Here is a 24,422-nt window from a genome sequence, read left to right as displayed (position 1 = left end):
GTGGTGTTTTCGCGGGCGCGTTCATGACTTCGTGTCGCAACTTCGCTTCTCCCGGTCGGTTGTTAGCCGCTCGTGTGGCTTTGCAGGCGCAATTCATTTATCAACGTGGCGCGGGTGGAACGCCGCTTCTCCGTAGAGGTTGTGCAGGCGAAGCGAAGCGCTTACCCGTTGCGAGTTTTCGTCTGCTCGTTTCGACGTCGTCTGCTGCGCGTTCTCGTAAAGCTTTTATTTCGCAGCCCTCGCACCCGTTACGCAACCAAGGGGCCCGGCACATAACGGCATTCCCTTAAAGGGCACCGAAACAGCGGTGTTGCTGCGTGCGGCCGGCACTTTGTTCTGCGTGTTTGTTCTGCTCTCTTTCACTCTCTCTGTACCAACTCTCAACTCTCGCGTCTTCATAACGCAGCTACCCCCTCAGTGCACCCCTTCGCGTTCCCTCTAGGAGCGAAATGAAATTCCGGGTGACGGAGCTCCGCACTGCGAGGAAAAGTAATCTAGCAACGTTGCTTCGAGGGGGGGCTTTTTTTTTTCTGCCTCGTGGCGTCTACTTCGCCGCTGCCGGCGTTCTCCCAACAAACTCCGGCTGCGCTAGCGTGTAACACGTCAGCCCCAGCCTATCTCCTCACTGAGAAGCAGGCTTCTCCTCATTAGGACTCGTGATGCGGTGAATCCAGCTTGCCGTGTCGAGGAACGTTCGAACGCTGCGCGCTGACCCAATCCGTCTGCGTAATGGGCTTTCCCTATCGAGGTGCAACTGACGTGCGTGCTGGCTTTGCTGTGGTGTGTTTCCTTCATACAGGCTTCTGCGCTCAAATATAGTTCGAACGAAATATTTCGCAACGACGCCCGCACACTATTATCTTCACTTGGGCGCGTGTAGTACAGGTAAGCCGTCTATAGTGAGCCTTCTGTACCTAGTTCTCGCGGGCCAAAGTCATTGTGTACTAAGAATACTACACTGGGAAATATCTTGTAGTTGAACCCTTCTTGATATACTTGCGGTTGAGATTGCTATGTGCGAATCCGTAGTGTGAGGCATGTGTCTCTAACGTTGAGACGCGGATGTTGATCCGCCGGTAGGCTTAAAAGTTGACTACAGAAGTTGCTGTTGTGAAAGGAACTAACGGGCAAATCTAATTTCGGCTGGTTTATCGCAACATCCATCTGAATATGTGCTTCTAACCTGCTACTTTACTGTGTTTCTTTTTCTTTCTGTTCCGTCAGTAAAAGGAACGTTTCACCCAAGTCCATGGTTCACTTTAAGTTGTGCGCTCGTACGCCCGTTACTTATCCGGAGGTCCTGCTTTTTCACTTAAGACTATCGTAGAGTGGACTTTCTCCTCTCTCGCCTTTCTGTGCTTCGAGCGTCGTCTGCGTTCCTCCCCCTCCCCCCCCCCACATTATATGAGCCCCATTCTTCGCTTCCTTTTTCTTTCCTAGGGTGTGTGCCAAGACGCCAAGGTATCGTCCATTCTATGCTTCTTTTGTTTCCTGCTTTTTACCACACGGCTTTTGTTTCAGCTAAGCCCCCTGCCGCCGGCGTTGCCCGAAGAGACATCACACCCTCCCCGCTTTACCCGAAGCCACCCTCTTACCGGGCTGGCCCGTGCACGCCTGGTTGCTTCGTCCACTTTTCAAGATGAAAGGCGTGAATATTTGAAGACACTCGTCCTTCGGTGCCTCCCAGCTTTAATGTTATCTTTGTTTTTCTCTCGTAAAAGTGGTTCATAGAGAGATAAAGAGGACGACAGAGGGAGGGAGAGAAAGCAAACTAAGGATAGGTGTAACCCGTTTAGCGCAAAAGGTTACTCGGGCTTCGCGAGTAATCCGGAGTAAAATCCAAAAGCCGCGGGAAACCAAAGGAACGGTCCCGTTTTTTGTCGAAAAGAAAAGCGAAACAAAACAAGAAGGGCGATAGGGAGTGGAAGCGTGGGATGGGCGACCGTCCAGGCGCAAGAGGGTGGAAATTTTGGCAAAATTGTTTCTCCCAAACTCTCGGCGGAACGGTGCTGCAGGAGCGACCACTTCTCTCATCACTCTCGACCCTTTCGTTATTCGTCTCTTTATTCTGGTTTTACACGCTAGCCTTTCAGGCTCGACTTACACTCCGCTCTGTCGGCCAGTCTTTCTTTCTTTCTTTCTTTCTTTCTTTCTTTCTTTCTTTCTTTCTTTCTTTCTTTCTTTCTTTCTTTCTTTCTTTCTTTCTTTCTTTCTTTCTTTCTTTCTTTCTTTCTTTCTTTCTTTCTTTCTTCAGGTCCCGTTCCTTGTGTCGCTAAGCACATTACACTTCACTTGTTTGTTCCTGTCTCGCCGAAAAAAATAACCGAAAGCGTTCATGAGAACGCGTCAGGCCAGAAAGCGTTCCGTGTCGTCCGGTTCTCGGGTTAAGAACTTGTTTGATAAATTTTAAAATAATTTCTCGCGTTTCTTTCTTCTTTTTTTTTTCACTCGAGCTTTGCCGGCTTTGTTCGCGTTCGTGCGCGACCACTCCGTATTTTGTCGCTGGCCCCATGGACCTGCTGCACCTCTTCAAATTTTTCGCCGGAGCTGCTGGCCGATACTTTACCCCTACGTTATTTGTCTTTTTCCGCGCCACTTTCTGTACACACACAAAGCATACACACACGCAGGTGCGCCATCATTTACTTTCGCACCTTCACGCTAGTGCGGCTTCGCTCATTCTTACGTTCTTGCAAAGAAAAAATGTATTTGTTTTAGTCTGTACCGTGGTCCGAAGGCGGACCGTGCAAAAAAAAAAAAAAGGAGAGAAAAGCAAGGACACAAACACCCGTGTTCATAGACGTGTTCCGTGTTTCTTCAACACCTTTTCAGCGGGGCTAAGAGTGCTCCGCTTTGTTTTGTTTTCCTTTCTCCGTATTTCTCGCCGGGATCTTCTTCGCTTTTACTTTGGTACACAGCCTTCGCGTTTGGAGTAGCGCCGTGGCTGAGAGCTCGTGTTGGCGTCGACGTCGGTGCGTCCTTCTCACTTCTTCACTCTTTCAGCCGGCCGTCAACTGCGCCTTTCACTCCCCACACCTGCTTGACTACGTATATATGAAACATTGCCTCTTTTCTTTACCGCCGTTCCGAGCGTTATTACGTTGCAGCAGAGAGTTTTTTTCGTTATGTTCTAATGCTCGCCGCACGTAGTGGCCTCCATTATTCCGGGCGTTTCGCAGACTATCCTTTCCCACAGCATCCTCGCCATTCCCCCTCTCTTTCTCTACTTTCGTGGTTTGGCTTACCCTTCTAGCTTCTTCGCGTTAATCTAATATTCATCCCGGCTTTTATGATGGCCATCTTGCGGTTATAGTGTTCCTTCCCAAAGGCCTCGTCCGTCTTCTTCTCCTTAAATGACGGAAAATAAGGTTGAGAAGAAAAGAAGTCTGAATAAAGACATTGTCTTTTCTTTCTTCTTCTTCTTTTTTTTTTGTTAACGTACGCGGTGGCCCGAAGAACGTGCTCGGTTTTCTCGGCTACGTCCAACTTTCGTGGTAGATGAGAGGCGGTGAAGATGGTGGTTACGGGGTGAAGGCTGCCCGTTCCTTTCTTTTTTCTTTTTCATGGCGCGAACTGCCTCTCGAGGCGGTGGTTGGTTTCCAGAGTTTCATTTATCATCGGCCGAGATTCCCGTTCTCGTCCGGAAGCCCTTCTTCGCTCGCGCGGAGGGCTTTAGTCTTTTCTTCTCGCGGACTCGAGGTCGAGGAATCTCTTCCATTGTCCACGTCATATTTCGTCTGTGACGTCTCCGTTCTTAGTCCGCCACTCGGTTTTTAAGAATGAGTCTCGCCGCAATCCAGATACGGTCCACATCCACAACGCGAAGCATGGGTCGTGAATAAGGCGATGCACTGTATTAAACTTAAATAATGCGGTTTAACATTAAGATCGTGGGGGGGGGGGGGAGGGTTAGCTTTTGATTAGTATCGACCTCATAGTATTCTTGCACGCGCACCTAAATTGAATCAAAAGAGAGAGTGTGTGTGTGTTTTAATTAAGCCCCTATCTTTAGGCGGCGGCCGTCGGCTGGTAGTCGAACCTGCACCTTCGTACTCAGCAGCACAAAGGAATACCTAGGAAGCAACGGCGCGGTGCGCGCAGTGTTTTGTAAAATGTGCCTAAAAATGCCCGTACACTGTCCTCTCTAAAAGTGTGTTTCGGCATATCGTTCTGACTGAAAGCATATCATATTTAAATCTAACAGAGGACCAAATGTAATAGGGAACTCTTCACTGATGGCGCTGCGAAGTAGGCTACGATCAATTATAGTCTTCGTAGAGGTCATCACGAGTTTGTCGGTAGGACGGATCTGTACTGATGTACCGTTATTTCCCGTCTCGCGAATTCTTTCTCTTGTGTCTGAGGCGCTAAGCTTTTTGTTTTCTTTTTTTTTCCTGGTACCGCACTCTCTCACCTCGATCTCTTCTTGCACATATGTTGCTTCCTTGGGGATGAGTAACGAGGTTATATATGTTTGGCAGTGATAAAAAATAAAGTCATCCGGCTGTTCTAAGCTACGCGAACGCGCGAAATACTCTTTCCGAGAAAGGAGAAACTAATGAACCTGCACTTGCACGTGGGGCAACGGCAGATGGAAAGCAATTCAGGCTACGCTTCAAGAAATAAAGAGGGGCCGAGAGGTTTCTTTATGGACTTCGTCTGTCGCACCGTCAACACCGTTAGCTTGAAGGAGCGGCGGATGTGCATTACACCCTAATCCTGCAGCCTTTTTCGAGTTACCTTCTCCGTGGGCTTCAACCGACTTTCCCCCCGACGCACCGTATACATAAGGGCCGCCCACACCGGGTATTTGCGGGTGGAACGTCAGTCCATCGTCTGAGAACGTCGCAGTATATTTGGTCTGGCGCTGTCGACGGTCCTGCGTCCATATTGCATGATCTTGCTTTCCTTTCCTAATTGCGAAGAACGTCCTGATTTTTGAGAGTGTTTATCATAATTGATTATGATACATACATACATACATACATACATACATACATACATACATACATACATACATACATACATACATACATACATACATACATACATACATATATACATACACACACACACACACACACACACACACATACGTGCTTGCGTGTGCGCGTGCGTGCGTGCCTGCACACCTCCAAACACTTTTAGAACTGTTCCGCAGCAGTGTTTCATAGAAGTAGGTTCTTGTAACACTTAAAATATATTATGCTGGTTTGGTTTGTGAAACATTGTTACGAGCTCAACAGGCGCGAGCGAGCGAAAATTGGAGAAATTGGGACAAACAAAATGATGGGACCGTCTTGTCTTTGTTCCTGCATAGATAGAATCCGCAAACTCCAGTACAACCCGAAAAAGTGAGTATGTTTACTTGAAGAGGAAGCTAAGATGCCTGGTTCACTGGAATCCCGATCCGCCTCTGCGTCCACCGTACTGCGCGCAACAGCGGGCGAGCAGGACTTGTCTCTACTTGATACGACACGTGGAGACATGAGGAATGAGGCCCATGTTCTGTGCATGCTTCTGCTTTGTTAAACCGGTGCACCAATGCGCGCATCCGCGACTGTTAGACTTACGAGTCCGATCAAGATTGCGAACATAGCGTCCAAGCGTGGCATTTACTGCCAAGGGGTTGCGTTCGCCCTAAGGGCGCTAACTTCGTTTTTAGGGCTTCTGCAAACGTCGAGGAGCGGTGTAACGTACTTCGAGTGCCCGTTCGCATTTATGAAGTACCGTATGATAGGAAACGGGACAGCCCGCTCTTGCGGTACTGCGCATATCTGCGTAAGCATAAGAGTTGCCTTCCGAGAGCTGCCCGGAACGCGAGCGAAACAGTCGGTTGCTATTGCTGGTGGAGCTAGGGAGCGGGAACTTCGGTTTTACCGTCTGGTTTCTTCCTGGTAGTCGTCTCCGACGCTCAAGTCTGGAGGAGACAGTCTTCTTCTCGCTTTTATTTCTTTGTGCGCGTTCTTTTTTTTTCTCTCGCTGCTTTTCTCTTTTTTCCTAAATGCTTTGCCAGGCGAAACTGCCCGTAGGAAAAGGATGAACTCAGAAAGAGAGAGAAAGCGTAGAGGAAGTGCAGGATGCGGCGATTCGGAAGAGGGGGAAGGAACTGCGACAACGAGATCTTCCGTTGGCGACGCCGCGTAAACATTCTCTGGCAGCTGAAACTCCGAAGGGAGCGTCGTAAAGTTGCAACTTTAATTAAAGACGCGCCAGGCTGCCCTTGGAGCAGTGTGATGGAAGCGTGTGGAGACGACGAAGGGTGCCAATAACCGGCCAAGCTTTCGCCCATGTACGAGAGTGTTTATTTAGGAACCCTTATTTGGCAGGGTTTCTGTTTCGTTTATCGGATGTTTATCACACGACCGCTCGCGTGTCGTGTTGGTAAGCTTTCGCACTTCAGCGCTGATCATTGTGTAGGAGCTCGCATATTGTTTTGCTGTATCGATGGTCACGTGGGCTGCACCCAGTGGTATTTCTCTCGACGCTGCCTTCGCACTGCTTTGACTACATTTGTTCGCATGCTTCTTTTTTTAGAGGAGTTTAGAGGAACACAACGGCCGCAAGAAGCAGAGTGATGAATTAATGAGCAGGTATGCGAGTGTCACATTAATGTACATTACAGTTAAAGGCTACCGTAGTTCCTAAAAATAACTATTCCTGCACACATCTTATATACATATACAGGAAGAATGTCATGTAAGTACGATGCAGGCTAACAACTAACATCTAACGAATTTTGTGGTACGTGCTGGTCGATTTACGTTCCACTCAACTTCGTGACCAAACGAGGCAGCGAACTTGGGACCGTTAATTGCTACGATGGTGTTACTACGGTGCAGTACCTGTAGTCAAAAGTTCGACGAAAGTTCGTCTGCTGAAGTAACATGATGGCGAAGTTTCCGTCAGTGACCAGATCAAGGGGGAATAAGTATGGTGTGACCACGAAACCTGTATGATCTCCGGAACTTCTCCGTTTGCTTCACCTTGACTTGATTAGTGACCGCAACTTCTTCGTCAGCGCGGTGCCTTACGCCAGCCTAACATTTTTCATGAGCCAAACATATTTCTTTACTATCTGAAATAACTTCTGCGAATACTTTCCTTGCGTAACAAGGTTTGCCTGTGTACATCGTGCGTTGAGTCGTACCCTACGTGTGCGTATGACATTCGTTTTAGTGCATATTACTCACGAGACGGTGGCTTACTTTCGTGCAGCTTCCGCATTGACAACACGGACCACATCATCGACGTGAACAAGGGCAACATCCCGTTCGAGTACGACCAGGTGAACATCATCTGCCCCGTCTACCGCACGGGAACCCAGGAGGAGGACGTCGAGCAGTACATCATCTACAACGTGAGTGTTCGCCTATACCGCGCCACATTATTCTTTTATGAGAGGAGATTGTATAAAAAGTTAAACTGACATATTATACATTTGCCAGTTACCAGTACTCACCTAGGGGCAGAAACTTGGAGGCTTACGAAAAGTGTTCTACTTAAATTAAGGACGACGCAACGAGCTATGGAAAGAAGAATGATGGGTGTAACGTTAAGGGATAAGAAGGGAGCAGATTGGGTGAGGGAACAAACGCGAATTAGTGACATCTTAGTTGAAATCAAGAAAAAGAAATGGGCATGGGTAGGGCATGTAATGAAAAGGGAAGACAACCGATGTTCATTAACGGTTACGGACTGGATTCCAAGAGAATGGAAGCGTAGGAGGGGGTGGCAGAAAATTATGTGGGTGGATGAGATTAAGAAGTTTGCAGGGACAACATGGCCACAATTAGCACATGACCGGGGTAGTTGGAGAAGTATGGGAGAGGCCTTTGCCCTGCAGTGGGCGTAGCCAGGCTGATGATGATGATGACTGTGCGTGCGCGCGCGCGTTTGTGTGTGTGTGTGTGTGTGTGTGTGTGTGTGTGTGTGTGTGTGTGTGTGTGTGTGTGATGCTGAAAGGTACATATTAATCTAGCAACACTATTGATGGAATGGTAACCACACACAGCCTCCATTATTAGAATCGCCTCAGCGCTCGCAAAGCTCGTAACTTTGTGCTCGATGGCGCTGTGCAGCTGTCCCCTGTACTGAGGGCGATATTTAATGACGCTTTCGGTGTAATTGAAATCGATCGCTACAGGTGAGAAACAAGGCATGGCACTTACTGACCGTGTGAGTGTGAAAGACAGTCTGTCATTCTGACGAATAATGTATTTGCATTTCCAGACGGTAAGGTTAACGTGAAGTTGCGATATCATTAAATTTGGCAATGAGTTTTGATATTGCACGTGCCGCAAGTTCGATTGGATAATGCGCGCACGCGCGCGTCTTTGCTCTCACGGGAATTTTATTTTAGCACTCGTTCGGCTATGTTCGAACGCCTTTCGCATCGGGTTTCCTCTTCTCCCTGTACATTAATGCGTGCCTCGTCAATTTTTTTGTGTTATATAATGGCTTTTCACGTGCAAAATCCGCACAGTGGTTTATGAGGGAGGCCTTAGTGTAAAGTTTCGGATTAAGTTGGTCCACATCTGGTACCCCTAAGGATCCCTAAGGATCGAGTTGCACCAAAAGTATGGTACTCGAGTGGCTTTTCATTCCGCTCCAACCGGAATGCTGCCGCCGCGTCCCCGAGAAGGACTCTCTACCCCGTGCTCGGGAATGCAACGCCACATCCACCGATACCTCTTGGGTTCTCCGAGTTTACCATTTCCTTTTTTCTCCTCGAAATGCGTTTTCTACGGGGGAAGTCTTGTGCGCAAAGTGCCCGACCAGAGAAGCGTGTTGTTTCGCTGCTGTTCGCTTTGGTGCTCGTTAACGCGCACGCTCCACCTGCGCCCTCTGGTTGACAAAAACAAAACAAAACACAAAAAAATGACTCCCTACGTGGGACTAGCCGGGTGGCGCGGGGTCTCCCCTGCGTCTTCTCTGGACTGAAATAAAGTTACCTCACTCACTCACTCACTCACTCACTCACTCACTCACTCACTCACTCACTCACTCACTCACTCACTCACTCACTCACTCACTCACTCACTCACTCACTCACTCACTCACGCACTCACTCACTCACTCACTCACTCACTCACTCACTCACTCACTCACTCACTCACTCACTCACTCACTCACTCACTCACTCACTCACTCACTCCTTTTCTTTCCCCCTCCGTTTTTTACAGGTGTCCAAGGAAGAGTACGATTCGTGCCGCATCACGAACCCGACGCCGCGCATCATCGCTGTCTGCGACAAGCCCCACCAGTTAATGTACTTCACGATCACCTTCCGCTCCTTCACGCCCCAGCCGGGGGGGCTCGAGTTCAGACCGGGACAGGACTACTACTTCATCTGTGAGTATATGTATATACACAAGCCCACTATAACATGAACACAATTCTTTTCCCCTATGCTTCGCCCGATTCTGTCTTTACACCCTTAAAGGAGCATTCATCCCGTGTGAACCATAACAAGGATGTTTCGACCCTTAAGGGATTGTGGTAGCTCCGATTGGGACGTTGGTTCCTTTAAGCGAGCAACCTTCTCTCCTTGTATTACCTTTTCTTCCCTTTCACCCTTTCCCAGCGCAGAGCAGCCACTCGGTTCTTACACTGGTTAACCTTCTTGCCTTTACCTCTCTTCCTGCTTCCTTCCTGGGCCAAGCCGAGTATCGATGTTTATACCGTGCCTGCGCCGCCCTGTGCGAGTCCTGACAAGGATGTTTAACCCTTAAGGCCCTTAAAGGAGTAGCCTTCCTGAACCAACGCGAACATCCATGTTGATATCCGTAGAGTAGCGGTGTTTCTGTGCCAGCACAGACTAGGATGCATATACCCTTAAGGGAGCAATCTTCCTGGGCCACTTTAAGGGAGCAGCATCATTGTAGCCGCACATGTTTGTACCGTTAATGGAGCAACCAACTGTACTACATCAGCCCTGTTACTGCGTCAGCCCTAATATCATTTTAGTGTAGTACACATATATTGAAAGTAGTATAAAGATAGTTTGACCAATATCCTAGTTTGGCTCGTTCCTAGTCCCATACGAAATACACATGTAATCAACATTGGGAATGCAAAAAGTTCGCGCTTAAATTTCACAGTGCAATAGCACGTCGCTGTATCATCAGGTGTATCTCTGTCGACAAGCAATAATTGTGCGCTGCGACTTCAGTAATACAACAAATAATCACGGAGGCTATCATGCACCAAAGGGAAACTCTGCGGTTATTCGTTTCGCTATTCGTTTCGAGTTTCTTTGCTCTCGCTGCCATATCTTTTGTTCGGAATTACATTTTCTTTTCGTGTACAAATCATTAGTATTGTAAGTTTGTCGTAGGCATGTGTGATTGTGCTTATATATAATCAAAAACCCTCTACAATGCCTAGGCACTTTAGGTTATGTGAAATGAATAAATTATCACAAATAAATTATTCACCTAATTATTGTCTTTGAACCCCCTCTCGTTCATATAGCATTAAAGAGGGAAATGGTTACAAAACAATAGAACAGTAACAAAAGTAACATGTACAGTGAGTTGTGATAATAGCATAAAGATACTCCGATTAACCGGCTTTTGCTAATGTCGCACAAAAAGATTGTTGTCGATGGTGATCACGACACTTGGGGCAAGGTGGTCCCATTTCTAGGGATGCAGGAAAAAAAAAAACATTCAATAAATAAAGATTGCGACGTAGCCCTTGATTCAGTGGCTTCGGTTCTTTCTATAAAAGTTGTATTGGGGACCTCCTACTATGACCTCAGTGCCCTCGTTAAACACACACTAAAAGGGAAAAAAAAGCTACTGTGCTAACAGCCCGGAGGCATTGCTTCGGCAAGTTCTGTAGTTGATGCATTGAGCGTGCGTTGACTCAAACTCTGACCTCACTGCAGCGACCTCGACTGGAAGCGCAGAGGGCCTGCACCAGCGCATCGGTGGACGATGCGCCACCCACAACATGAAGGTCATCTTCAAGGTCTGCTGCGACCCCAGCAAGAGTAAGCAAACTGCTTCTGCTTTGCTTCTCTCTCGCGTAAACTCCTGCAGCCCAACGTCTCCTGCCTCACCTGATAATGTCCCACTGCTGTCCCCATTCTTACAATGCTACAGATGCTTCCTAATATGCCAGTTTCTTTCATCTTTTCATTATTATTATTATTTCTTGCGTTAGCTTCTTCATACTACATCCTATCAAGGATGTGGTGTCGCACCAATGCATATGTATGTACGAAGGATTGCGCAGCGAAGTGTGAGAACATGCAGAAGCCGTGCCTAAGATGTTTGACGTTCCAGGAGAGGTAAGGTTAAGATAAGATTGAGCGAACGAAGTCACCACCCCCTTCGATTTTCGTCATTAACTTTGTTCGTGGAACGTCGGTGAGAGCAATGCCTGAGCTAAAACTGAGAAAAGCGTACACAATGGAGTTACATGAGACGTACGTCAAAGTGGTTTTCATAATATCCAGATGCATATTTAGTAAAAAAGTTTGTAGTTAATGTTTAATCTCGGGAAAACGAATAGTAATGTTATTGAACTCCTCCCTGCCTTTAAAACACAGAAAAAAGTAAGCACCGGTGGGCGGAGGCGTTTGCTTTCCCTATGAAACTTAGCGGTGGACGTCAGTAATTTTTGGCGTAATACTGCAATCGTCGCAGGGACGTATAACCGTAGTACAGGCTCCTTTACATCCAGTGATACACCGCGTGTAGTGCCAGTTAACTCAAAAGTTTTTGTTAGAAGCAAGCGTCTGACGCATCTGTTCGACCACAAGTCTCGAAAAATTGGATCGGTAAGTGAGCCTGAGCCGAGAATGAATGCAGATATCATCGACGATGATTATCAGTGTAAGCGAATAGCCTAAAGTTTGTAGAAAGTTATTCGGTTTATTGAAAGAACGATGCGTTTGAAGGCGTAAGATTACTGTAGTGAGAACATGCAGGTAGCGTTTGTTGTTTCATTTGGTGATTCCGCAGAGAACAGGCCCGTTACCCTGCACCTATTCAGCGTTAATACAGGCGGATTTACATATAAGCCGATTCGTCATGCCCGTGTTGTCTCCAGCGGCTCGAGCACCTGCGTAGAAGGCGACTGCCACGTTTCTTTTCACAACTGCCACAGGAGAGATGCAACACCCTCTATAGAGTCTAGGAGGTGTTGAGAGAGGGCGCTGCGATTCGAGGAGGGCTGTCTTCACCGAGCGCTCCACCACAGAATTTAAACGTTGGGCTCGAGCGTCCCAAAGATCCTTTAACAGTCGGTGTTCGGACGCGCTCTGTAGCTCGGTTGTGCGAGAGCATCGATCACTTTGCATCGTCACCTTATTTGTGCGGGTGATGTGAAAGTCCTTAACTACCGAGCACGAAAAACGTGTTCACATTAAAAAAAACTCAGTGCCCTTCTACTCTGTGAAGAAGAGAGAGAGAGAAAATGATAAATGAAAGGTAGGGAGATTAACCAGGACTGAGCCCGGTTGCCTACCTTAACTGGGGAAAGGGGGATGGAAAGATTAAGAGAAGAGAAAGTCAAGATGATTAACGAAGCTGTGTATGTGGGCCCCTGAATGGCGTACTGCCCCTCCGCCGCGGGTCGGTATTGCACTATATTCGGGATCGGCCCACGTATGGGGAGTGCTTAACGCCTGCCTCACCTCCGTAGTGGGTCGGCCCGGCATTTCACTATCTTCGGGGTCAGCCCACGTCTGGGGAGGTTATTGCTTACCACGCCAACGACCCGAAAAATTCATTGGCAGGTAGAGGTATACAGCTTCGCTGAAAAAAAAAAACCCTTCTGTTTCCTCCCACGCAGGCACGACGGCATCCCGGCCGCGCTCGACGACGACAAGCACGGCGCTGCCGCCGGTCGTGCCGTCCTCGGTTCCCCGCGACGAGCTGCCCTCGGACCGGCGGCGGCCGTGGGCAACCAACGCGACGCGTCCATCGCTGCCCGCAGGGCCGGCGGCCCGACCGCGGGCGCCGTGGCTGCCGCCCACGGCAGTGCCTGAGGAGTCCCCGCTGCCCCCTCCGCGGCGGTGGCCCGTGTTCCCGCCTCGACCGCCGCCGCACAGGCCCATCAAGACGTACGACGTGCCCGTGGCGGATGGCAAGCAGTCTTCCAAGAAGACCGCCGGTGCGTGCCCTGCTCGCGCCAGTGGCGCAGTTCGTTGATATAGTCTTAGCAGAGAGATTTAGTTTGTCCGGTATTCGGGCTAACGCAGGCGGACTGGGCGTTGAGGCGGAGGCGTAAGCGTGAGCGCCCTGGAGTCAGAGCATCCTGCATGGTGCAGCCACCTCGTGGCGCAGAGCTCTAACAGACAAAAACAGCTGGAACTGCAATAACCAAATATATTCTACTTCACAGCTAGAGAGATTTAGTTTGTCCGGTATTCGGGCAAACGCAGGCGTACTGGGCGTTGAGGCGGAGGCGTAAGCGTGAGCGCCCTAGAGTCAGAGCAACCTGCATAGTGCAGCCACCTCGTGGTGCAGAGCTCTAACAGACAAAAACAGCTGATTCTGCAGTAAGCAAATGTATTCTACTTCGCTGCTGGTGTGAATTTTTGGCAGTGGTGTAATCGTGCTGCTGCCAGAAATTTATGTTTACAGCAAGGCGAAATACACTTGGTTACTGCAATATTAGCTGTGTTTGTCTGGTCGAGTTCTGCCCCACCAGGTGGCTGCACCATGCAGGTCGCTCAAGTTTACGACTTCTCCCCAACGCCCAGTGCGCCTGTGTTTACCCGAATACCGGACAAGCTAAATCTGTCTTGTTTGTCTACAGACTTCTTGTCATTTTGTTGATTGCGTTACCGGAGGTAAAACATGAGCAGCTGAGTTGGTGGCACCATATGATGGGGCAGAGATGGACTACACAAATGCAGAGCTGTTATTGCAGTAACCAAGCGTATTGTACTTTGGTGCTATTGTAAATTTTTGGTTGCGGCGGAATAGAGAGCATGTTGCCTGTTTAAATGTTTCTTCGACAAACACTTACGGCACACGAAAGCGTGTCTATAAGGCTTTACAGTTAGGCAAAGTGTCACAAGATGTCACTACTAGCATTGTTGCTGCTGTGCAACTCTCCAGTAACTTTGCATTATGCAAACACCATTGCGTATAAAGGAATACTGGAGACGCTAAAGCTCTGTATCATACTGAGCCAAGGCCATATTAAATGTAAATGTGGGAGAGCACAACGGAAAGAACGCATAGACAAGAGACGCACAGCTGTTTGCTTAGTGAGTGCTGATGAAACAGGAAGGTAGGTTACATCAGAGCCAGCTATCTCAAGACACAGTTAAGAAGCATCACACAAAATCTACTGAAAGAGAGTATGAAGAAGACAAAAAGCAAAGCTAAGCCGAATAAGCATCACTGTATATATGCACGATAATAGAAGTTCATGCCCACATAGAAATAGAAGCACAATTTAAATTGAGTGTATTCTTTTAGGATTTCAAGAATGATATGACATCTGTGCATGCACATAAAGTAGTGTTTGCAAGAATGTATAAGTCAAATCAAATTAGATAGGGAGGAAATTCCATAAAGCTTGCCAAAGCACCTTTCTGTTTAGAGGGGCATGATCATTGAGCAAGTATTTTGATTGCAGAAAAATCATGTTACACCTGTTGTTCAGTGTTCCACTGACTGTGTTCATACGTATTTGTGCTCAATATACCCTTTATGCAAGACATCAATCAATTAGTGCACTTTCACTGTTCTTTGTTGAATTGGTTTTTCACTCTGGTGAAGTTGGTTTCAGTGAGAAAACAGAACATTCCTAATGCGAAATGCTATGGCACACTAAAAAACCTTCACTCAATAAAATGAATTGAGATAGAGGTGAAATGTAGGAAAAAGGACATGGAAGTCATTCACACAACAAATCAAGGTTGTTATTCAAAACAGAAGTGCAAAAGGAATAAGAATAATGAGAATCCTGTAGGAATTAAGGAGCTTGTCTGCACTTGATATAGCCATGACAGAATGGGGTAAGTCAATTCTGCAGAAGCTTGTAAGGTTTAGGGGAGTTTGTACACTTTTTTCACCTTGTGGGCTTTCATAGAACTGATTTGCCACAGTCAGCCTTCCCGTGCTTTGAGTTGTTTACTATTTCAGCCTCACTGCGCAATCTTTTATCCTCATGGTTAGCTCAGATGGTACAGCAACCACCCCAGAAAATTGTCAGTTCCATGTTTGATCCCCAGATGAGGACAAATTTTTGTTTAACTATGACGCTTGCTTTTTGAAGCGTTTGGGAAACTTCCTTTGTAGGGTAGGGCTAATGTTGGGTGGATGATACGTAGAACGGTTCCCTGAACTTCTCATCGAGCACCGTGAAACAGTTTTTGCACTTCCTTGAACAGATAGCAACAATATCCCTTGCACATGCTTGTGATGTACTCAGTGGTCATTTTCTTGCTTCTATAGGTTTCATACCAACTTCATGTGTGTCTCGTGTTGCATGACAGGTGCTGAATGCCTGTTGAGATAGCAACAAAGCATTTTACCACAGGCCCCAAGGGAAAGTTAGAGGTTTATTGCTTTGTTCAGGTTGGAGGAATAAGCTTGATAAATAAAGAAGGTTCATGGTAATGTATGAGAGGTACTATAGGCCGAAGAAGATATGGAATGTCTCACAGAGTTGAAGGGATACAAGAGAAGAATGTTCAAGTATGTTTGATTGATAGATTATTGCTCTGGAATATCTAATAGGGGTCTCTTAGGTAGAGCAGAGGAGAAGCAAAGTAGAAAAAAGATGCAGTAACACTGGGTCCATGGCACATTGCATTTTACACGCTTTGGCGAGCTGCGTTGAAGTTGCAGAAAGCTGTCCATTGTTGCAGTCGCTCATGGCTATTGAATTCAAGTGCAACAAGCTCTGAACCTATCAAAGTGGTCATACACGATGTCATAAACTTGGATTTCTTCATATTTCGCCGGGATGATGACTGCAGTCACAGGACTGTTGAGTTTCATCTAGCCATCTGTGTAGACATGCTGCCGGGCTTTGTGCAAGTTGTAAAGAGGTTGCAAGCTTGCTTTCCTTAAAGCTTGCAACAATGCTCCAGCTCTCTTCATTGTGCCTGAAATACTCAGTTGTATTCCAGGCCTGTGCAGGCAACACAATGGTGCCGACAGTCATGTAGCAGGCATGAATTATATTGACAAGTTTTCCTGATGTCGCGTGATGGTTTTGGCAAATGTTCAGTCTGTCCTGATTGGTGGTGTGCAAGTAAGATGGTGTGAGGGAAGCCGAGTCAGATGCTGAATGTGTGCTCTCAGTGCATCAGAAGTGACATAGACTGCAATAAGATAATCTCTGGTAATGACCGCTGTCGTAACTGAAGGCCTACTTCTTGGGAAACCAAGGCACATTTTGAGTGCTCGGGCCATTATACTGTAGAATCTGCGAATATCTGTTGCACAAGTATTTCCTAGTACAAGTAAGCTGTATTGAAGAAAGAACAAAATGCACAAAAGTGGTGAGTTATATAATTGCAGCATGGATGGCACTAAAGTGCCCCAAGACTTTCTGCCAAAAAGTCTGAGAAGGTGCACAATAAGCTAAGTATTTTGTTACATAGGAGACATGAGGGCTCCAAGACAAGTCCCTGTTGATGACTCCAGTGCTACCACAGGATTTGTGACAACAGATTGACATGATCGGTACGACAGTAACATTAAAAGACTTTTGGTAGTTGCTGTCTACTTGCAATAATTTCAAGCTGGCTTGTTAAAAAAGGAAACAATGAGTAGAAATAAAGTGTGCTTTCTGTAGGGCACACAGAGCAGTGCTGGAAATGTAGACATGGCAAAACACTGCAGGTGTACTTTGCAGACACATCTTAATTGTAGGGAATTACTGCAATTAATAATCTATTAGCAATTATCAGATAGGTACAGAAGTACACCAGTGTGAATTATGTGTTGCTGAAGATAAATTGTCTCAATTTATGCTGCATTGTATTTGGTGCTCACATGCTTCTTTCAGAAACGATTGTTATTACATAAGTTGATCTACCTTAGAGTCTCTTGTGAGAGATGACAGAGCTGATTCCCCCCCCCCCCCCCCTGATTTTCTGCAGAAAACCGAGACAAGCTGCCAAACGAAACGAGAGCCAAGAATGAGGAGCTCGTAAACAGGGCCTCGTCACTGGTCTCAGTACGGTGGGCCGTTCCGCTGACCACATTGCTGGCTGTGCACTTCAATGTCATCCTGACACGAACAAGATGAAACAGTCGCCACCTCGCATCGCTGTCCGCACCACGTTGTGAATGTTTTAGATCAACCCTCTGCTCAGCCACTGCCACTAATGGACAAAACGAGTGAGCTGGCAGACGAGCAGACAACAGCAGTCGCCTGGTTACAAGTGGCGTGCGCTGCTGAACGCTGCATTGTCCACATTGTGTGCTGTGCACCGAGAAGACTGTTCTGTTTCGAACATTCTTTATTGCGTTAGGCTGAAAACGTCTGCACCCGTGATCGCGCTTTCACGGCGCTGTGGCACTGCAGGCTAGGACTTTCAAGCACTGAAGTACCATCTATGGTCGTCGACATCATCTGGTCAGTCAATGTGTTTTCTTGTGTTTATGGGAACAAGAGTGGTGGCACGCCTGTGCGGATGCCAGTGTTGTGTGCAGCGTGATGCGCCGAACATTTTCTGACTGGTCTTTGGCAACTTGACAGTGTTGTGTCCTGTGCTGGCAGACGGCGACACCTGTGACCCAAGAACAGTGGTGTTCTCCCTGCGGCGCCCTCTACTTAGTGGCCATTTCATGTCTTGTCTAAGGAAAAAAATTGACTTCTCATTTGTTTTTATTCTTTTTTCTTTTTCTTTGCCCGGTCACGGCCTATGTATCTGGCAGGTCTGTCAGCACTTCATCTCACTCTGCTGATTCTGGGTTGTGACCCACAATGCCTAAACTTGTTCTGTGGGCGATTGCGCTACTGCAGTACTAGTTTTGCCTTGTTGACTTCGGGAGGAGCGAAAGAGGTCTTCAGTGCATGCCCGTCCAAGCCAAGCGGATGGTGGCTTCAAAACTGAGATGGCATTTCATTCCCGTGTGGAAAAGCAAACGCAGAGTCGCTAGCGCGGAGCACCGTCTCACTATTTCCAGTGGCAGTTAGCACTTGGTGTCACTTTTTGGTATACATCTGCACATAGTGAAACTCGTGTTAGTGAACTGAGTGAGTGAGAAAGATTATCGCATTCATAATTTGTTTTATACTTCAAGAAGGGCGTGAATGCTGAGTGGCAAAGTAAATGGATTTAAGTCCCAGAGCACTTACGGAAGAGGGCATGAAGCTGAGTTAATGACTTTCGGAAGGTGCCAGCTCTAAAATGTATGATGTAAAGTTACAATGCATTTAAGGCGCAAGGTTTGCAGGTTAGAAGAAAAGGTAAATATTTTCTATCTCTATGAATTTAAACACCAAAGTTGCAGGGAGCAGAGTTTTCAGTTTCCAGTGTTTCGCACTACATGCATCTCTATGCCGACCTTCAAGCCCCTGTCACTGCACTTTATTGTTGAGCAGGAGTTCTGCATGTACATCACAGCCTCAAAATCAGGCACACGTGCACAGCTGATTTCTTACCTGCTTGGAACTACTTGTGTAGCGTGCATTGTTTACATGGCTAGTTCATAGGTTGCCTGAAGACAGAGCTCTACTGATGCGATGCTGCGTGTGCTATAACATAGAATCTCTATGAAAGCGGACCATTCTTGTGTTAATCTTTGAAGTGCAGTGCCAAAAGTAGTCATAGTGGACTACTGGTAGCTAGCCAGTAATCGCATTTTACAGAAAGTGCATATTTTTCATGTTTGCAAAGTGCCTTACACGCATTGAAATGGCAGCACCAGTAGCAGCAGAGCTTTTTCACTTAGATGGTCCTACTGGCTTTCATAACAATCTCAATTTTTTTTTTCTGGAGAGATGGGGTCTCTGACAGCACCAACAGCTGTGTATTTAGATTTCATCCCAGCTAAATGTAATCTCTTATTGTAAAGAGTTCAAGGTAGTATCATTCAGCCTTTCTGGAGTAGGTTTTTGGAATGATATCTATTGTATAAATGTTAGACTTGATCAACCTGACTTGCTATCCGATGCTATATTGCGCTATAATATTTGATTACAAGTTCCAAGATTTTCAGAAAGATGCGCCTGAGGAGTACTCTCATTTTATTATTTCACGAACTTAAATCATAAAAATGAAATTTTTAGGGATGTAGCAGCTGTCACTTCTTGCCGACCTCTCTCCCTTGAATAGTCCTTTCCTCAGCCTGGAAAACGATACACTTCAGATCAGGAGGCAAACAAGCCTTATCCATTCCTCATATTTGTGTGCTCTCACTGGCTACAGTTAATGTGTGTATATCACATAATATTGCTGGAATGTGGCTTAACTGTGCTTCGTGGACCACCGCCGATTGCTTGGTGAAGTTGTGTAAACGCACTGTGTAGGTTAGGTAGGCAACCCTTGGTAATCTTTTAAGCTGTTTCCCTGTCTGCAAATACACTGACTGAGAAACTCTGCTCCCTAAACTGTTGGGCCATGTCTTATATGTCACAATGCATGGTTGATAATGAAACAAATGGATAAAGAGAAAGGTATTCAGCAAGATTGTCCTTATGACGATTGTTTTCATTTCCAACACAACATTCACTTGAGTAGCCCTCATTCGAAGTATGTCTAATTTCAGTAGCATCTCGCATTGCTTGGAAGCAATAGGCTTGAACATTTAACTGCTAATGTTTAGGGTAGGTGAGCTGCAATGTTGCATTACATAAAACTGTGAGGCAAAAATAAGCTTGCACCTAGTCAGCGGCTTTTTGGCATTCATGTATGGCATGTCATGTAACATGGCACACAGCTGTTTGCAGGCATGAAATTTAATTAAACATGTTAGTTCTTATGGGAATGGTGTAGTTGCTCTTTGCCAAACTACTTACGTTACATATTTTTCTAAAGAACCAGTGGAAATGTGTGAAAGCTCTTGGCTCACTACTATTTGCATATTTCACACCTGCCATTGATTAGTAGTGCTTACAGTTGCAAATTCATGTTCAAGGTAACCTCTGCTGCATCTGCACTTGCAGTGATGCTGGTGGTTATACTTTAGCAACCGTGCAACATAGCCAAATGCTATCATACTCTTGGTTGCAAAAAGCTCTTTCAGAATTGGAGTTTGAAATATTTGGGTTAGTCTGCTGTGTGCAAAGCACCTCTTTTCACAGAGATGAGACTATGTAACCATGATAGTATGACTTTTGTGCAAGTTTGTGATTGCACATAACAGTCTGCTCCACCGTGACTTATATTTTTAGGAATGAACACCAGCACATGCCAGCTCAGTCTGATTTAATAGCAGTAATCAAGTCCTGACTAAACTGGTGGTTTTTGATGCCATTAATGCGACACCATTTTTTTTTACTAAATGCCAAATACGTTTGCAGCCATCTTTTTCTGGAGTTTCGTTTCTCAGTAAGAAGAACTGAATGGGGAAAAGCTAGTATGGCGACTTTGCCCTGAGATCCTTGTGCGATGTTAATATATTCATTTTGAAACTGTCCCATGTTCCTTGCGCCTTAGGAACACCTGTGCCAGCGTGCTTTTGAGTGTATTGTGTGTGCAGAAAGAAGTGAATGTGTATACGTGTATGACTGAGTGGCAGCTTCCTTCAGATCTCGATGTGGAATGCTTCACTGTGGCCACTTGTGCTAAAGCCATGTTGCTAGGTTTTTGAGGTTCTTGCAAACGTCCTGATATTTCCCTTTAGAGAAAGAGGTATGTACAAACATACTAGCAGTCTCTAAAATGGAATTATTTTCCAGAAACAAGATGTCTATCTGTAGAAAGAGACATGATGAATAACCGAAAGGTCAGAATTTGCATTCTGCATTGGTAGTATAGTTATTAACAACGGTTGTATCTTTTACTTTGCGCATAGTTGCTACTGATGAAAGCATGCGTCAGACTTTAATCTCTATATAAGGTTTATTAGTTTGGCACTTTTCCTATGTGATTCATATAAAGATTCACTGAACCTTGAACATCTAACTGTGCAAGTGAAGCAGTCATGCCACACATGTTGCTGCTTTTTAAAGCTGCTGTTGTGAGCTTTGTCGCAGCTTCCAAATGTTCAGTCACTTCAGCTTATGTATGCTTTACTGAGCACTACACAGCAAGTACAAATGCCCCACAGTGAAGCATGCTATACTCGTTCTATCAGCAAATGAGGGGTGAGAAAGTTGAGCTTTGTTGGTGGTGCGTTTGTGTCAGCACGAGTGTTGGTTATATAATTGTATAAAAACAGCAGAGTATGACACTAGCATATGACATTGTCGGCGATACGCTCCATCTGAAGGTGTATCTAGGAATACGTTTTTTAATTTAATATATCTTCTCTTTTTTTTTCACCTTGCGCGTGTTCTCTTGCAGAAGATATGGTTTGTCCTGCTGGACTTTCTTTTTTGTCCTGCCAACCTTTCATTTCCTTACTTGTAGTCAAGGTTGTTATTTTTGCATTCAAGACCGAGTCATCTGAGCCAAATGAATTGATGAAGCAGTCATATGTTTAGATACTGTTCAAATAATTCCTTGTGGTTTAAACGTGACCGCGCTGTGTGAACTGTAGATTTTGGGACCAGATTCGTTAACGTTACATGCACCATTTGTGTTCTGCCACTGTGTTAGGCAGAAACTTCTATGTACATGGGTTTGCTTGGAATTTAGACAGTGCATTGACAATTATTATCACGAGTACACTGAATTTATAGTATTTGTTTTTTGACTGAGTACTGGTGGACAACTGTTCTACATGGTAGTCAAATTGACAGCTATCTGGAAAACTTTGAAGAATGAGCGTATTGTTCTGGCGAAGCATTTTACTTCTGTCTCATCAAAATATACAGTGGTTTAGATACTTAATTTTTCACCTAGGTTTCACAGCGTGTTGCCACTGCAGGGCTAGCCTAATTGCGGCTATATTATAGTACTTGATTTCTTATGTCATTATTGGAAGAGTAATTGGAAATAACTAGTTATAATTAACTGTAAAACCAGGCACCTGTTGTGAGTCGGAGCATACAGCTAGAAGTCATCTTTATCTAAATCGCATCATTATCTAAATCTGCCGGAATTGTTTTGTCTAAAGCCTGCTGGCATTGTTCCCAGTAAGGCTCGAAGTCCTTCCTTCAGTAATATCATTGCGGCTCACTAAGTCTTTAAAATTATGGCATCGTTCAACTTTGAAGATAATTCTACAAACATTTATACTACGTTCTAGAGACTTGAATATCCCGCCTCTATTTATTTCTCTTGGCTGTTACCTGCGGTGCATTCTTATTTACACAGTTTGAACAAGGGCTTTACGTGCAGCAGATACTCTCATTTGCTGATCTGAGAGCTCCGATTTCTTTGTTACTACTTGGTATTCCGATGCGTGGCGAAAAGAAAATGCAAAACGTCGGACAGTTTCGGTACGCTTCATCCTTGATCACATTGTGTTGTGGCACAGTAAAATAACGATAAAGAAAGCCCTTTAAAATTGAAAGTTAGCCAATAGGAACAGCCCCGACTGCACTTAAACTTTCGGTTCCGACGCCAGACCGCCTAGCACCGCAATCGTGTACGACTGGAGGCCACCCACTGGGTGTGCGGTAACATCAACAGCGGGTGGCATTACTGGCGCGGCAGCGAAGTAGTGCCGTGCTCTTACGGACACAGTGACTGTGACGTCATCGTGGCCGCCATATTGGTGCACCACGGTCAGAGCGAAATGTTGCGAGCGAGCTTTTGTTTATCACGCAACAGCGTCACGTGGTTCTGTGACGACACGTTACGTCATGTGCGTCCGGCGTACTACGACGTGCCCGATTAACCGCGCACTGTAACCCCGGCACACTGTACGGCATGGCCGGCGGATCGAAAGAGCGGGAGCGGTCTGCTGCGTATTTTAGATACTCGGTCTCTCTCACTTCCCGACAACTGTACAGAAATGGCAGAGAGTGTGTACAGCAGGTGCGTTGGTCACGTGAGCTTTAAACCCGCTGCACGCATGAAGGCGGGTGAAGAAAGTTTCTTTTTTTTTTCTTTTTTTTGTGCCGTGCACGGAAAGAGAGATTGTGACACGCGTTTATGGACGCACTGCACGTTGCTTGGTTTTGACGTGTCTGAAGAATGGCTGCGCTCCAGTCTGCGTGGTCCCCCCATTTTTTTTTATTTGCAAATTCCTCGTGTGATATCGTTTTTTCTTTTGTTTGTTTGTATAAGCACAAACTAATAAGGAAGATGTTAATAAAGCTTTTTTTCCTGGTGAACTGGCTTCGGCTTTTTTGTTGACGGACCAGCCCTGTGCGAGCAGTGCAAGCCTGGCACATCTGTGTCGCCTTGCCCCGCTAAATTGTCACACACTGTGTCTTGCAACGGCTGACTTGCATTGACGTTACGACCCAAGTATAGTTACTTTCCCTACCTATTCCTCGAAAGTGTCCGTGTATATATAGTAAATGTATAGTATAGTACATAGTAAAGCCTCGTCATAATGTAGGTGAAGGGAGGAGTCATAAATTACTTCGTTATATCTGTTACTGCATGTACTATCGCGCTCAGTGTGAGCTACAACGTGACAAAGCAACCTGGAAGCGCGCTTTGCCACGCGACAGCGCGTTACAGCTCATACTGAGCGCCATAGTAGTGCACTGTGAATCCCTATGGGGATTTCAAGGAGAATTTGACTTCCTACATGATATCCCACATTTCGTTATAACGAGGCTTTCGCAGTAGATGTTTGACGAGCCTAGTTTGTGAGCGCGAAGAGTGCTGGTACGAATCTCGGGGAACGAAGCAAAGAATGAACGTCCCAGGTTCCATTCCTGAGCAGGTACGTGACATTTTTCGAGTTAATAAATTTGAAAGCTTGCTGTTGGTTTGTGGATCACCGGGATGTTCTGAGCACCTTCCCTCAAGTGTCTTCGTTTCTCAGGGTGCAGCGACAGGAGGGTAAGTAACCGCTGTGCACCCAGTGACGCAGCTAGCTGGTGTGGACAGAATGAATGACTGAATGAATGAATGAATGAATGAATGAATGAATGAATGAATGAATGAATGCGTCCAGGAACAATCCTAAGGTTTCAGTGGCGGCGCACATATACATTAAAAACAAAAGAACAAGATAAAACAAAGAAACGAAATTTTCGGGGAATATAAGTACCAAAAAAAAAACACAGCGAATAGAAACAATCATGAAAAGAAGGGCCTAAATACAACAATACGCAGTTTAAATACGGAAGAAAGAAGAGGAGAAAGGTGGTGTGAAACTACGAAGCAACAACGCAAAGCTTGGAAAAGTGATGACGGTGAGTTATGAAAAATATTGAGATCATAAATATAAGCGTTACAAAGATCCGGTATTATGTGG

General features: G+C 45.9%; 1 protein-coding gene across 1 annotated transcript in view; it reads left to right on the top strand.

The window, feature by feature from the left end:
- Ephrin (ephrin) overlaps positions 1-23,322 on the top strand; it is a 304,448-nt gene extending 281,126 nt beyond the window's left edge. The window contains exons 2-6 of the mRNA XM_065445223.1: positions 7,219-7,360; positions 9,186-9,354; positions 10,895-10,999; positions 12,808-13,128; positions 17,087-23,322. Coding sequence (XP_065301295.1) covers positions 7,219-7,360; positions 9,186-9,354; positions 10,895-10,999; positions 12,808-13,128; positions 17,087-17,235 — 886 coding nt within the window. The 3' untranslated portion in view covers positions 17,236-23,322. The remainder of the gene's footprint in view (positions 1-7,218; positions 7,361-9,185; positions 9,355-10,894; positions 11,000-12,807; positions 13,129-17,086) is intronic.
- The last annotated feature ends 1,100 nt before the right edge of the window (positions 23,323-24,422 follow it).

The sequence above is a fragment of the Dermacentor albipictus genome, chromosome 9 (genome assembly GCF_038994185.2).
Source record: "Dermacentor albipictus isolate Rhodes 1998 colony chromosome 9, USDA_Dalb.pri_finalv2, whole genome shotgun sequence".
Taxonomy (NCBI): domain Eukaryota; kingdom Metazoa; phylum Arthropoda; class Arachnida; order Ixodida; family Ixodidae; genus Dermacentor; species Dermacentor albipictus.
The sequence above is the reverse complement of the archived record's forward strand: the minus strand, read 5'-3'. Positions and strand labels throughout refer to the sequence as shown.